General features: G+C 38.6%; 1 protein-coding gene across 2 annotated transcripts in view; it reads left to right on the top strand.

The window, feature by feature from the left end:
- The window catches only part of bcam (basal cell adhesion molecule (Lutheran blood group)), an 80,526-nt gene extending 64,338 nt beyond the window's left edge, over window positions 1-16,188 (top strand). The window contains exons 11-16 of one of the 2 annotated variants that reach the window (XM_041793554.1): window positions 436-560; window positions 1,272-1,413; window positions 2,969-2,992; window positions 6,338-6,479; window positions 10,802-10,901; window positions 14,101-16,187. In XM_041793554.1, coding sequence (XP_041649488.1) covers window positions 436-560; window positions 1,272-1,413; window positions 2,969-2,992; window positions 6,338-6,479; window positions 10,802-10,901; window positions 14,101-14,103 — 536 coding nt within the window. In that variant the 3' untranslated portion in view covers window positions 14,104-16,187. Of the gene's footprint in view, window positions 1-435; window positions 561-1,271; window positions 1,414-2,968; window positions 2,993-6,337; window positions 6,480-10,801; window positions 10,902-14,100 lie in introns of both variants that reach the window. The other variant, XM_041793555.1, reaches the window with a different exon arrangement.
- Window positions 16,189-16,395: the final 207 nt, after the last annotated feature.

Below are 16,395 nucleotides of genomic sequence, written 5' to 3'. Positions count from 1 at the left end.
GGAATGTCCCGGTGCTGTTGTGCTTTATATCAGCACTCATCAACTGCTGCTTGTCCAATAAGATTGCCTGGTCTGAACTAAGTGACTATTTTTAAATCCACTTTAACAAATTAAAATATGGAGTACATGGCTAAGCGCTCTTGATGTTTAAGTTTTTTCACAATGTAACGAAAAGGAACATGAGCAGAGTTCCGAGCATGCACAGTTTGTGGGATAAAACTCCCTCTTTAGAGACCTGGTCATTTATGCAATCAACAAAGTATAAAGATGGCATAGATTATTAGATAGATTTTTTATTTAACTATTTTCATGTAGCTTGCATGTGCAAGGGAGATTAATGGATTAAGTTAAACGAACCCAAATGGTTTACAGTGCTTGAAAAAGGTGTGTTCATGCTATTTCCGTCTCTTCACTGCTTTCTTCCTCTCTCTACAGGAAAGCCGATGATTGAGACCCCAGCCATAGCAGAAGTGGCAAAGGAAGGAGACACGGTGACCCTGAAGTGCTCAGTTTATGGCTCCCCCGCCCCTCAGTTCACCTGGAAGCCTTCAGGAAAACAAGTACGGATGTAAAAACAAGCAAGATGAGCTGAGATGAAGATATAACATATTATTACCTGATCTGTTTCCCTTCAATCCTGTGCAATTTACAGGAGTCACTCTGTAAACACATGTAATTGCTACCTCTCTGAAAGGATTTGTGGACATTTATCTGTAAATACAGAGGTTAGGACATGATCCAAACAAAGGGGGCTATCACCAACACTGTCATTAGATTGTGTGAGGTTTGATTTTTCAGACCAGCCTAAGATGATAGTATTGCTAGCCTGCTATTCTAAATTTCAAAAGAAAGAAAGAAAAAGGAAGTAGGGAAGCTGCTTGCAGAATTGCATAGAGTCATATTTGATTTTAAATGTTATGTTATTGTGATACATTTGAAAGGAAAATCCCTTATAAAGAAGTTTCTGTGTGGAAAATGCCTAAAAGTTGACATTTAACCAGAAAAATTACTGTAAATGAATAAGACTGCAACTGACTAATAATTTCAGTCACAGCAAAAAGGTGTGTATGTATGATTAAAGGTAAGTTGCACAACTTTGCTTTTACAAGCAAAAATCATGTGCACAAGTGTGGCATAAATCCTCTTTAGAGTGTCAAAAATGATGGGACTCATGATCAAATAGAAAAAAAAAGTTTTTTGAAAAAAAGTGTCCAAAAGATGATAAAAAAATATTTTCAGATCCCAATCATTTTTTCCTCCCTCTGTTCCAGTCTTTGTCGGTAGAAGGTATCAAGTTGGTGAGCACCTTGACCCTGCCAGCTACAGCTGAGGTCATGAAGGACGGGGTGACCTGCGAGGCCTCCAACGAGCATGGAACAGATAGCAAGACCTTCATGGTATCTCTCAAACGAGGTCAGTGTCTGGAGGTGACGTAAAAGAAGAGGCTTCTCTCTCTCTTTCCCCCTTTATGTTTTTTTTCAGTGACGGCTTTTGATGTTCAGATGATCTGTTTTTTCTTTTGGGCTCACAGATTTAAGTTGATTCAAAGAAACAAGTGTTGAAAAGACTTCTTTTAGCTCAAGGAAAATCTGGTTTAAGAACCTACAGATTTTTAAAGGTTGAAATTAAGCCACTTTACAAATGTAAACCACATGGAGACAGAAACTAGTTAATAGGAATAGTTAATAGCTTATTTATTTATGGCTTCTGTGTGTAACTATTATGTAGACAAAATAGTGTGATCCATACATTTTGTCTTCTCTGTTTTCTTGTTATAAAGAGTACTTTTTTTTTTTTTTTTTACTCATATTAATCTTATTTCAGGATAACAACGCTCATTTTCATGTGCAAACAAGATAATGTTTGCCAGAATGCCCTGTTACATTCAGAGTAAAGGTTATTTTGGGAAAAGAGAGGTTTGTTATGAATTGCATAGGCTGTTTGAGTTTAAATTACAGATCAAATACATGGCGTTGCTTTTTTATTACAGTCATGCATCGTACACAATGCTGTGGCACTAAGCTTAAAAAATATCGTGACCCTGATTTGGCACTGAAAGAGTTGCTAACTCTACTTTAGAAGATAGAACATGGGAAAACCAATGTTTTATCTCGTGATAATAAGATGAGTAGGCCCAGATATCAGGGAAAAATTCACATTTATTTGTTTTCACAACAAAATAGTAAATAAAAGTTTGTGTCCTCTCTGGCTTCCATACTGACAACATATAGCCTGTTCGCTTAATATTATGCTAAAGAATAAAAAACATATCACCTGTAGCCCACAAACCTGAGCTTTAACTTGATTATACTCTGACTGAACATAATGACAAGGAACGAAAGTTAATCTAGTAAGTGACTATTTGTCCAAATATCTGCAGCTAGGTTAGCATGAGCAGAAAATAGCCCTTTAGGCTAAATGATAGTGCTAACTCTGAAACTTGCCTATGTCTCCATATAAAAGGTGACATAAGTACATCATAAATGATACGTTATTGTTATGAGGTAACTTAAATATTCTGTTTGCCTTGTATTGTGTTGTTCCTTGAAGTTAAGCAGTGGTTAATATCGCTACAGTGACTTACTGTTTAGACTGAGTGGTACTAAAGGCATTTTTAGCAACTAATTCACATTTTCAAGTTCCAAAGTTAACACTGGAGGCAGCGCTTCAAGAGTCTAATCTGATTTAGTAAAGGCCTAGCTTGAAACTAGCTAGGAGGCTAGCTGCTAATCAACATGAGAGGACTATTCACTAATAATGCAACAGAATCAGGCTTTCTTTGCTGTTTCACCTGCACCGAGCCTGTTCACTAAACACTATCTTCTATTTGCTTGCCACTTGAAAGAGATTTTAAACAAATTGTGGATTAACAAAAACCTGAAGCAAACAAGTCTTCATATGCGCTTCTACTAGCACATTAGCATGCTTGCTAAATCCTTTTTTCCCCCTCTGTTTTCATCTCTTACAGCAATTGACAACTCGGCTGACAGAGGTAGAGCCTTCTCCCTTCTCCTCCTCCTCTCCTCCCTTCTTCTCTCAGGACTCTTTTATGTACAGACCCTTTAATTTAGAAGTCCCCCCTCCACCACCCATCTCCTTTTGCACCGGCCTTTCTTTTACACAAACACACACACATACACACACCCGCAAACATATACACTACTCCCCCTGCTGTACTGTATTCTTGTATATTTGCCCTCTTGCTACCGAACACTGTGGATATTGTATATTGTTATTCTTCTTCTCTTGTCACCTTTGTATGATGTCTGTCCTATATTTTGTGGATGCTACTACAACTTTTTGTGGCCCCTTGGGGAAAATAAAGGATTCTATTCTATTCTATTCCTTCCTTTCTTCTCTTTGTTTCTTCACTGCGTCTTTTTTGTGGTCTCCTCTTCTTTCCGACTGCCTTCTTGTTTCTTGCTTTACCATTTTGTCGTTCCCTCTCGTCGGCGTGCTGTGTGTAGGTCTAACTTTAGCTTTTGGATGCTCTCAGTAGTATGTGTGCTGTGATTGTTGCTTTGCTCTGCTATGCTACTCGGACTGAGAAACTCTCTTTCTCTCAAAGTGCTGCTCTCTGGAAACCCTGTGCTTACGTCAGGTCTGTATTGCTAACCCTCTTGACTTGTGTTTGGCGTATGTCTAGAACTGTAAGTCACTGTGTGTGTATTGATGTCTGTGTACACACACAGGTTAATGTATTTGTGTTTACAAGAGCTAAAGTGTCTGTGTATCTGTACTTTTATCACTCTAGTTGAGAGGATAGACTTTTGGTGAAGTTAGCACAGGAAATGAACTGTCCATTACAGCTCAAAGACCAGGGATTTCTTTTCTCTGAGTCGATATCTTCTGACTGAACCGTTAGAAAGCCCTGCTCCTAAAAATTACCTAAACATAAATTATGTCATTTGAACTTTAAAAAATAATGTAAGGGGTTGTCTGCCTTTAAAGATTGAGTATATTGGAATAAGGTTCCTTGCTGAACCAGACTATTACGTTATCCATTCATGATAAATGGAGCAATGCCTGCAAGCTAGTTCAGTCAGACAGCTCAAGCACCGTGACACCTGTCATACATAATAATCAAATCATGATACACATCCTCCTAATCCTGTGGTCTATTTAAACTTCAAGATTTCTGTTTTCGTCCTTTGCTCTATCCTAAATCAGTGCTTCACACTCACACTTCCTCCACCCTAGCATCCACCTGTAGGCTCCAACCAAGCGGCAACCTCCGGTCTTAAAAAATGAAGCCAATGCGGAAGTGCAAAAAATTGCTATACCGCCACTGTCCACTTGAGGCTGGCTGCAGGAATACTGGAAGTCCTGTCTGCACACAAGTTAAACAGCCGATTTTGACACACAAAATAAACTGGTTTACAGCCTGGTTCAAAACACCAAACGTGTCTCATTAGCTAGTGTCTTATTGTCCTCCCACTGTACGGGGGGTGAATTTTTTTGCACCACGATCTTTTGGATTATATTTAGGATGAAAGCTGATTGGCCCGTCTCATTTGATTGACAGATAGCTCGGCAGGCAGAGGCTCTGTTTCTGTCAACCGGAATGCTAGCTAGCAGGCTGACAGGAAGTTGCGCTTAGTGGGCGGGCCATTAGGTTGATCCAAAGTTCGGTTGAGACCGTGATTTCAATATGGAAGCATAAACGGATTGGCTTCAAAAGCCGTTTGAGTCCGGCTATTGTAAGCAGACGACTGATATCACACAGGGTTTGTCCAATTCTTTCTACAGTCTGTGGCTCCAACTGGAGGCTTAAGATGTTATCCTGTCACTCCTCAGCTGTGCATTTAAGATAACTCTGCAACAGTGATGAAGTTGGAGCCTGGAGCCAAACAAACATGTTATGCTGCCATAAAAATGCTTGAACATTAAAAAACCTGAGTTTACTGACTTGAAATTAGGTTTTGAATCAGAGTCAGAACTTGACTACATTTCTTCATTAAAAGAAAAACAAAGAACAGCCTTGAGTTCCTTTCTGACATGTCTACAGTTGCCTTGGTTCACGTTGCGGCGCACACCTACGACATCACGTGTTTTGTTGCTCTGATTGGCCCGTAAAGATGTGACAGAACGTTTATCCAATTCAACCCATCTCGTTGCATATTTTTGGTCTGAACTGGGCTTAATAGTGCAGAACTGATTCTGGATAGGGCTGGCGATGGCAGAGCTGGAATCTTGTTACTTAAATCATCCACTAAATCAAGAGGATGTTTGTCGATAATGACTCATGTCAAGTGTGAAATCAGCTTGGCATGATTTGTCTGCCTGAAGTAGCTTGCAGGTGTCACTCCATTTAAGATGACAAGAAATTTTATGTTAACATGACCATTTTTTACAGTGTTGAAATAGTCCCATGGATTATGTGGTGACAAAGTCCACTTTTAATAGTCGTAGTATTTTGCACATCATGAGACCTTAAGAACATAACAGCACGCTTAAAGCTAATGCAAAGCAGAGGTGCTATACCATACAGCCATATTTTAAAAAACTCTGTTAACTAGAGAGCTAACAAAGAGCTGCTGGAGGGATTTTATTTCACCAGCGAGGATAGCAAGGCTAGCTTTCACCTTTGGTTGCAGTCTTTATGCTAAACTAAGCAAACTACTCTAGGCTCTTACATGAAAAAGAAAGATAATGGGGTAAAAGGTTCATTTGTCCATGAGAAAAGGAACCAGTGTATGCCCATTATGTAGTTATTCAATACACTACAATGTAGATTTATTCTATTACTTGATTCAGGTAGAAAAATATAAAAAATTGGCATTACTATTGCAATGTTTTGTCCTCTCAAGTATAGTGATAGAAGTGTAGGTGGATGGGTGAGTATGTTCAGTGTTGTTTTCTGCCTCTGGTCAGCTGTTCAGTTTTATCTGTGAGTATTCAGACCCTGTTTTGGGGTCCCATCACTTTTCAGCCATTGCATTTAAAAGGTAGTCTAACCCCACATCCCAATCCCCCCGATCCTTCTTCTCTCCACCCATCCATCCATGTAACCATGCATTGTCTTCATCTGGACCCCGCCCATTCCCATCCTCTCCCTCTCTCCATCCTCCCCCTCCCTGTGCCATTTCCTTTCCTGTACCCCAAATGAAATCATCACCCTGCCTCCCCCTTCTTTCACCCCACAAATCAAAATAATCACTCTACACCCTCCGTGATGCCCCCTCCAAATCAAAAATCACCCCACTCCTTCCCCCTCCCTCACTATGATCAATCCTTCACCCCCCCCTTACGCCCTTCCTCCCACCTCTGTCCATCCCACCAACCCTCCACTCCCAACATCCATCCCTCCATGTGTCCCTTGGTTGCGGTGCTGTAGCTGACAAGCAGCAGGGAGGCTCCAGCGGGGTGGTGATAGCTGTGGTGGTGTGCGTCCTCCTGCTCCTGCTGCTGGTGGCCCTCATCTACTTCCTGAACAAGAAGAGCAAGCTGCCCTGCGGCAAGAAGGACAAGAAGGAAGTGTGAGTGGGAATGGGGAGGGAGGAATGGGGAGACAGAGGGGATTAATGTTGACAGTGATTACCTCATATGTCTCAATACCCACTTTATGTAAACAGCAATGTGTTATTCTTGCAAAGACATTCATAGTTACAAAGATGCTGAACAAACTCTTTTGGATTAGATTCATTAGGGGTTTTATAAAGAAAACAGTCATGATTAAAAAACATGAAGAAGCCTATGCTCCAGCTTGTAAATGATCTTTTTTAGAAAATAAATAAAGACAAATCTGGCACCAATGATTCAAAGCATGAATGGGTAAATAAATCCCCTAGAATTACACACTGTGCTCCATCCAAGCAGCTAAAAAGCTCTCTGAAGAAAGTGCCATTTTTTTCAACAAGTATCAGAGTCTAATTATTACAAAGCTGTTCAATTTAACTTTCTGCCAACAGTCTTGAATGTTGCATTCCTTACAATTTTGCCAAACAACATGTGAAAGGATTCCCCATCTTTCAATAAGCAATATTTTGGCAGAACAGCTAATTATTTGGCTTTTATTTTCTAGTATTTTTGATATACAATTTGTGTAGAATAAACAGCTCAATAGGTTTATGCATTGTTAAAAATGCAGGATTTCTTTGGCTATGAGTAAAGTTTAAATGTAACCAAGTATGAATGTCAGTTCTAATTTGTGTCTGAATTTATGCACTAATGACATTTAAGGCGTTGCACCAGCTGCAGTAGTTCCACCATAGGCATAGGTTACATCTCAAGTTTTAAAATTAACACCTCATAGGTGCAAAATTGACAGTTAAATCTGTTTTTTTTTTTGTGTGTGTGGTGTATTGTTTAAAAGGGCAGAATAACTTTGACAGTGAGGAGGAGGAAAGAGTTACCAGCTGTTTCATGTCAGCAGGAGGACCAACTTGTATGATTTCTTTGTTTCTACTCCTGCATTTGTTTTCCACATGTGGAATTAATTTTTATCTGTCCATGAATAGAAGACAGTTAATTTACCTTATCTTTTGTAGCTGACAATATCCCCCCTTGTCGCCTTTGTTATTATAACCCTACTGCAGATTATAGATGTAGGATGGAGGTGTAGGTAAAAGATTTAGTAGACACCTAACCATAATTCTTTGTCATTTTTAAAATTCATTTTCGTCGCTGTTATGGATTGAAGCTTGTTAACATTACTGATTTTCAGACATAAAAGACTATAAGGTTCAAAAGGCAGCACTGTAAGAAATGCTGCAGTAAAAAATGTTTATTTATTGATTGGTCACATGAAGTTTAAGCCAATGTTGATCTCGGCAGCTACTTTAGATTTCGTCTTAGTCTCTAGATTAAAATATTCTTTAGTTTTAGTCCCATTTTAGTAATTTTCAACCCTTAAAGATTGAGTGTAGTTACTAGAAAACTAACAAACATCCAGTTTTAGTTAATAAAAAGTCCTTAAATTTTGGTCTTCACTTATTCTCAGCATTTATTCTCTTCAATCTAATTGAATCAGCCAAACTGTAAAATTAAAGTCCCTACAAAGTAAAATTCAAAATCTGTATGTAGCAACACTAGATGTAATGGAATAAGGTTGCTATAAATGTGAAAATACTGAGATCTATGTGCAACTGAATTTTGGATTTAGACATTGGAATGTTTTTCACCTCTTCTGTGGCTACATTTAATTTGGGCAGGGCAAATATGGGAGCCCATGATGTCACAGGGCGCTACTTGAGTTCCCTGGCCCCCCTAACACTACAACAATATAAAATCACGAGCGCTGTATCTAGATAGAGTCTGATGTGATAAAAACTGATGTGTTAAAAACTAACAGCTAAATGCTGTGTTATTGTTCATTGTGAGGTAAGTTTGCCATGGTGGCCTATGGATCATTTGAAGTCAAATACAGAGTAATTTGTGACAGAAAACCGACTTCTGTCTCTGCTCTGGCACAGAGCCAGACAGCTGCACTCAGGCCAAACTTCACTGTAAGGTCAGGGGGCAGGCTAATTGGTGGAGTGCTTGTCTATTTTTAACTTGAACAAGGCACATTAGGAACAAATCCATCTTTCACTTGTCTTTAGTCCTGGATGATTAAGAGAAGCAGACTGTGGCTTTGCCTCTCTCAAAGCAGCAACAGTTCGATCCCTCATGTCGTTTAGCACTGTGATGCAATAGAAAGCCTCCAGTTATAGTCACCATTGACAAATTTTGCAAGCAACATCAGGAATTGAGTGTTTTTTTATCAGGTACTTAACAGCATAGATGTCTCATGAAGGAGAGAGCTATAAGTCAGAAAATTAGATATAAGGAATACCTGAAGGGTAAAGACAGAATAAGAAAATGAAACTCAGACTTTGTAGCTCTAAACTGTCTGCCTGTTGTGACATAAATGTCATTGTTTCTCTGGTCACTTAAAAAAGAGGGTTGCAACAGAAGCATAGCAGACAGATGATTCAAGTTGCAGCTTTTTTTTTTTAATTTAAGAGGATTGAATTTCTTGTGGCTTTGGTGCATTCAACCTACATGCTCACGCCATCCTAGAGCAGATATTACTGCCTAATTTTTCATGATTTTAAGGTTAATTTGATATAGTTAGAGATTTTCTTCATAACTGAAGTTTGGCCTGATGGTTCAAAACATCTAAAATAAAGATTTTTTAAAATCACTTTACAGGGACTAAAATATAAATATAAAAAAACTCACATGACTGCAGTACCAGTACTCAGATGGATTTAATATGAGTGGATGAAAATACTACAAATATAGATTCTGAGTGTTGTACAGTACTAACATTTGGTCTTGGTTATTCTTCATGGCGTAAATAATTCTTTTTGTAGCCAAATATCTATATTTAGATTAGATTTAGATTTTTTTTTTTTTTAGTCTCGTCTTCCTCATTGAAAAAGGTGGTCAATGAGCACATTTTGTCATACTTTTATACAATGATATTTGTGACCAAAGCTGGTAAAAACTCCTGCAAGTCGTCCTGGGTCATTTTTGAGTTTTTTACACATTATGAAAGCGTAGATTTCAAGCTTTCAAATGGTGTATTATACACCTTAATCTGAGCATATTTTACGAAGATATGCTCATTTGAATGTTAACTTCTAGTTCCTGTTTGCTCTGAGAAAACCAGGTTCAAAGTTTCAGGACTTTTCCTACCTTCAGGCAGGCCAGGTAATGGGCGTGAACAATAGAGCCACATTTACATAAAGTCCACACAAACCAAGCTTCTGCACGGACTGGTGACGCTCATCAAAATATTCCCATAGGAAATCTGCCTTCATCAAACTCTCACTGTCGAGTGATCCTGAAGTCATCCCAAGTCTGTTGATAATTCTTGCTGCTTCTTCATGTCTCTTCTACTTTTCATGCCGACGGGGTTTGGAGTTTGAGCCATGCGGTGTTTGTTATTGTCCATCTCAATGGATGAAACTGGGGACAATGGCAGGCTGAGTGGCCAATTATCACCCAGCAGTTTCGCTTTCCCCTCCCCTCAATCTCCCCGCAGAAACTACGAAAAGAGAGCATTTTGAAACACAAAATTAACGCTTTTAAATATCACATTTGTGTTACTTTTTCCATCGAATGAGTAGTTTAAATGTCAGACTTGCATAAAATGAGAAAAAAAGTAAAATGATCATTTTGAAGAAAACGACTTTGTATCCATTTTTCTCAACCACCGGAATGCCGACTTGCAGGAACTTTATCTGGCTTCGGTCACATTTATTATACACTTGTTTCAATATCATTTCTAAAACGTTTATTTTTTTCAGTTTTGATATTATAATCTGCCAGTTTAAAAGAGCCTTACATATCCATTGTGCAAACAAATAATGACTCATCTTAAGCTACAAGCAACTAAATTTAGTTTCTACTTAGATTTCATTGTGAACTTTACACCCAAAGTTAAGACATTCTGTAACTACGCAAAGTTGGTGCAACATGCCACTGTTAAATTAATGCAGTCACTCCTTTTTTCACAGCATAAACATGTATGTCAGACCTCCTGTGTGAACGCCTCTTAAGAAATATTTACAGTATATATTTCACTGTAGTGTGTTGTCTTTTAAACGTGTAATCTCAGTATGTAAAAACGAAAAAGTTACATTAAATTCTTAACAACAATTGAGCCTTTTATTTCAAAGAAATCTGTCAAATCTTATACAAATGGCTAGAGGTGAAACCATCTCTAAAGCAATCCAGTTGAACAACACACTGCTAAAAACTCAATAGAACTGGCAACAGTTCTCACTAATGTCTTAATCTGTCAGTTATACAGAGCACATAAGTCAGTTTCTAACATCTTCTTCTCTTGTTTCATCTGCTCCCGTTTTAGGGCCACCGGTGAGGTGAACAACGACATTGTGGTGGAGATGAAGACGGACAAAGCTAACGAAGAGGCCGGTCTCCTCAACAAGAGACCGTCCACAGAACAGGTCAGCAACAGTATAAAAAACATATGCTAATTTAACATATCTGTAGGTAAGAATGATGTCATATTAGGGACCCTGTCCTGGAGCTAAGAACATCAGACTGCAAATATCGGGTCTATGTGGCCAGTGCATTTACACTGACCATGTGGTCACTGTAAATGCACTGGTGCATGATGTCCTTGTCAACTTAAAGAGTTGGTCTTGTGCACTACCGTGGGGTATGTGGGAGATGTGAATGTAACTGTGCCCAGGTAGAGAGTACTCATTAGGGGGTAGAGTTAAAAAGGCAGTCCTAAATGTTTCCTGCCTCTCAAAAACAGATGTTTCCACATAACATTGCACTATTTTAATCCTCTGAGCTGCATAGGAAATGTGTAAAAAAGAAGGGGGTCATTGTTAGCATCTCAAATTGATATAAACCTCTATAGTAGCCCGGAATGAATTCCAGTGTCTGCATGAAGCATAAACAGATGTCAACACATAAGTCATTGCAATGGTTGTCTCCTCTTCTTTCTTGTCCTTGATGGGTTTTCAGACAAATTGCATAAATACAGTTACCTGTAAAGCATACTCAAGTGTGCTTGGGCACAGAATGATTCTGTTTATAAGAAAACAAACCAGTGGGGGAGAGGGGAGGAGAGAGCAATTGCACCTGGGCACAGTATAAAACAATAATGCCTAATAAAATAAAATAAAAAAATAAAATAAAATAAAATGCCCATAAAATATACACAATTAAGTTGTTTAGGAACTCCCACTGTACAACTAATTACAATGTCACTGTTTTAGCAATAGGGGCTCTCGCATTAAAGACACAGCAATAGCCAGAATGTATTGCAATAAAAAAAAAAAAAAAAACATGTTAATGTAAGGGCTGCACTGTTGCCTTACAGCAGGAAGGTTCCTGGTTTGAATCCTTTGCACAGGACCTTTCTGTGCAGAGCTTGCATGTTCTCTTCTCTTTGAGTACCCCGGCTTCCTCTGACTGTCCAGAACCACGCTCCTTAGGTTAATTCTAATTTTCACAGTTTGTCATTAACTCACCGTTCATGGTCTGTCCCGTGCCATGCAGACTTGTAGCAGATATACAGATACCAGATCTTATTCAAAGACTGTATTCATTTCTCTCAATGCTATCCATTTTAATCAGCAGATGTAGTTAAATGAGGTAAATGCTGATTATTTGGATGAGGAGAGAAAAGCAATAGTAACTTATATGCCGTATTATCTGGTTTATTGCAAGACGAAATGGCTGAAAATGGTCATGCAGACGTAAGCCTGCCTTCAAAGATCCTTTATGAGCGATAAGTCTGATGTAAACATGAGCTCTACTGTCAGCAGAGATGTCTTCAGATGAATCTGTCACACTGAAAGCTTGTCTCATGTCAGTTTTAGTTCAAATGGAGCGTGGTTCAAAAAGCTGTCCCTGCAGCCTGAACAACTAAGTGTGACAGCTGGGCACAGTTATCAGAAAGTGTCCTCGCAAATATGAAGCATCTTAAAATTCATGGCAGAGGCAGATTTTATGCGACTGTAAAAGCCAGTTTAAGCAACTTTTGTTTTATGTGATTTCCAGAACTGCCGACAGCAAACCGCCTGACATTTCAGTGAAGCGGTGAGACGCTTTTTAGCTTTGCTTTTGAAATGGATGAAATGAGAAGATGTTAAAGTCGACCTCTCCATATGCTACAAAGTAATGTTTCTTTCCAAAGATGTCATAAAAAAAATATCACCCAGTAAGCTGTCTTCTGAAAGGCTGCAGTGCTGCAAGGCATGGACGCTTTAAATTTTACTCTAAAATTAAATGTTGGCTCATACATTTTTACAACAGATTTATTTTGGATGGTATGTCAGTGTACAAAGTAGATGGATGAAGCAGTAATAGTTTATAATGCTTACAACTTGTAAAGCCAGCTGCGGAAACACTGTATAGTGTTCTGTGACCAAATGTTTTCCATTACTAGATAATCCCTTCCTCCACGACTGATGTTAAATAAAAGAAAACAACAGAATTACAGAAGACTAGTCAGGCAATGGGCTGATTGTTAGCTTTTAGTTTGCGACCAAAAACATCAAACGTCATGGCCTATGACTGCAAATATATAGTTTGAACGTACTTTGTGTTGCACAAGGAAAGCACTTTGCTTACAAGCAGCAGTCTGCATAACTAGTTTGCTTCATACGGTGTTATAAAACAACAGTATAGTATCTATTTTAATGTTAATGTGCTTGTTTTAATGCTGCAGCACTCTAAATGCAAATGGTGACCTACAGTTAATTAGCTCTTAAATAAGCTGTGAGAAAATATGTGGAGGGATTTTTCTGTGTTTATCTATAGTTAGAGATTATTCTCCATTTGCTTTGGGGGTGATTAAACCATGAATATTAAAGTTTCAATTTTGAAGAAAATTTTTGTAAAGTCATAAATATTCTGAGAAAAACAGTCAAAAATATCCAGAGGAAGAAGAACAGCATTTAAGCATTAGCGCTGTACCATTCATCAGTGGTGATGGATGATAATTTGTGACCTGTGTCACTCAGTACATTTGCAGTTGGAGTTGAAGTTAGAAAAAAGTTGATTGACCATTTTAGACTGACTGAAACCTTGCTTTTAGAATACATGGATCAGTCTAATCTAAACTGGTGTAAGCTCTTTGGTGCATGTGTTGTGCACCTGCTTAAGAGCCTGCATCCCCAGCTGACTTTCTGTCCAGCATTCCTTGTTGCCACATTACAACAAAAAAAAAAAAAGATTCACACTTTCCTCGGTAGAACTCACAGCATTGTTTGATGTAGCTTTCCTGATTGCGATTGGCAAATGAAGGAGAAGTGACATTGATGAGTGCTGCTTCCAAAACTGGAACATCTGTCAACTGACAAGGCTTTAAGCGCCATGAAAGAAACAGCTCTGCTGAATGTGGTTTTCGTGTCCAGAATCCTTGACTCCATTGGTTTAAGGCGGCCTTACACCTACAAACGTTTCCTCCAATTTCAAAGTTGCAGACAAAATGCCAATGCCAAATACTTTTTGATGCATTTGTGACCGTTTTAAGCATGTCTACAAACCGGTGTATATTTTTGTGTCATTTTTATTGTAATAAAGGATGAATAAAGACTGAATATAAAAGAAGTCATCTGTAATGGTTGAAAATTCAGTATACTGACGTGATTATTTTTGTGTTTCTCTCTTTCTCTCTGACAGTGATAAAGCAAGACAACGAAAGCAAGCGACAGAGGGATGAAGGGAAGGAGGAGTACAGCGATGAAGACAACAGGGCTATTTTTATTTACTACACTAGACTGAAGGGGGGAAAAAGAGGTGGAGCTTGGACTTGGTTTTGATTTTTAGGGGTGGCGCTGTTTTGGCGTTGGTGTGGGTGTGCTTGTTTTATTACCTGTGGTAGACCTTTATGGAGCTTCTTTCCTCTTCCTTAAAGCAAGAGCTGCCATTCAAAATGAAACTCCATCCATGTTCGCTACCACAGGATTAAAACCATACATGTGCAAAATGTGACATCACTGGACGCTGATAGAATCATGTCTTAATTCTAACTTTCTCACCAATCACATCTTTGGTTGACTCTTCTGCGGAGCAGAGCTGCACAGTGATGCATGTACAACACAATCCAAACACAGTGGCTGAATCTCTCTTATCTACCCCAAATCAAACACAAAATGCCATTAAGCTTCTGTTTTCTGGGTTGTGTGTACATGCAAATGTAACACTGAGCCTCTACTGTGTCTGGGAGTCTGCACTTAAATTCTCTGCTGGGTATATTGGGATAAATTATCACACGCTGCCATTCTGTTTTATCCACATCAGTAAAATGTGATGATTTACGCTCTCAACATTTAATCCCTCAGCACACTGTTTGGCTCACATTTCTGCTAAATCTCTGTGTTCGCTTCGGATGGTGTTTGTTTAATTGCCTTTTTGCCACCTGTGAATGTTTATGTACTTTTGATTTTCCAATATCCCTAATTAGCTTTCTGCAGAAGCAGCCCAGGCTTTTAATAACGCCAATCCTTTCTGTAAAATTGCTTGCCTTTTTTTAAATCCAGCTAAAGCGACTTCAAAAAAAGCAAGCTATTAGGTTGTACAAATTTGTTTTCTCCATTTCCAGCACACATGTATATTATGTCAGTGCATTCACTTGTTTTTTTTTTTCCCCTGTGCGCTTTGGTTTTCTCTGTAAATTTAAACCCTGTCTATCAAGCAGGAGATGTACTGTGCTGACGTGGAGCTCTGAATGTCTGTGGCGACTAGTCTCGGGCTGTGATTGCAACCATTTTTAACAGGCTCTTCTCTAGGATGAAACCATTCTCACAAGCCCAGCAAGCAGCAGCAGCTATGCTCTAAAAGCCCAATTATCATCACCTCTCTGCAAAATAGGTGGAAAATACAGCAAAATGGTCGACAATCTCAAACCTTAGCCTGCTGTGTTGCTCTTTTCCCTTGACAGTTAAATAAGACTTCACAAATTCACCTGAAGAAGAAATCACTGGCACAAGTTCACTCTGGTTTGACCGAACAGGGACGGGAAGGTGTGGGAGGGATCAGGGGTTTGTCGCTGGAGTATGTGATGTACTTTTTGTTTTTACCAAATGAAAGTTTTGAGTGTCACAGCAGGAATGTTTCTGTGTTTAGGTACGCGATACAGGCTGTTTTTTTCTGGTTTTTATTTCCTACACTGTCCAGACCAGAGTGCTCTGATAGCGGGTTGATGTGCCCTTTAACTTGTTGAACACTGGAACTGATGGCCTTGATTTTTCAAAAAGGTCACCTCAAACCACTATCGCCTCCCATATTTTTAATGTCTGTCTACTGATCTTGCCATATTGACTGTTAGCTAACCTGTGGTGGCAGGTGAAGATAGATAAATAAACTTGGAGCATTCTTCTTTTTTATTTTAATGTTTTATATAAAGATATTGTGGTATAAAATTGTTTTTTTAGAAAGGGGAGTCTTTATTTTGGAACTACTGAGTTTTCTTTATTCCCATGCTTTTTCACTCTGCTCTAAGAGGAGAGAGTTTTTTTTTCTTTTTTATTTTATAAGAAATTCTCAGTGCTTTACTTCTCTCTCTCTGTACTGTATGCTGTATATTTTGTGGTACGCTGTTGTGACCTCTGTGGTGTGTTGATGTATCTTTTTATTTTGTTCCAGCTGTGTAGAATTTATAATGAAAAAAAAACAGGAAAACCAATCACAACCTTGTAGTCTGTGTGTTTTCACTCCCATTTTTGCAACAGGCAATTTTGAAAACTACTCTTGGAGTTCACAGCTTTTTTTTTGTCATTACAGCAAACAGGACTAAATTTGTTTTTAAAGTTGTTGCCTTTATGGAGACAAAATTGCATGGGAGCAAGAAAGTGTTCTGGCTCCTAGGACAGGGCAGCTAAAATCTAACACACCACTAAAAAGAAGAATATACAGAATATTTACACTTTAAAATCTATAGTAATTATAAAATGACTACTCCTGTCATTAAAGGAT

Source organism: Cheilinus undulatus, linkage group 8 (genome assembly GCF_018320785.1).
Source record: "Cheilinus undulatus linkage group 8, ASM1832078v1, whole genome shotgun sequence".
Lineage (NCBI taxonomy): Eukaryota > Metazoa > Chordata > Actinopteri > Labriformes > Labridae > Cheilinus > Cheilinus undulatus.
This window is presented reverse-complemented; position numbering and strand designations above follow the sequence as displayed.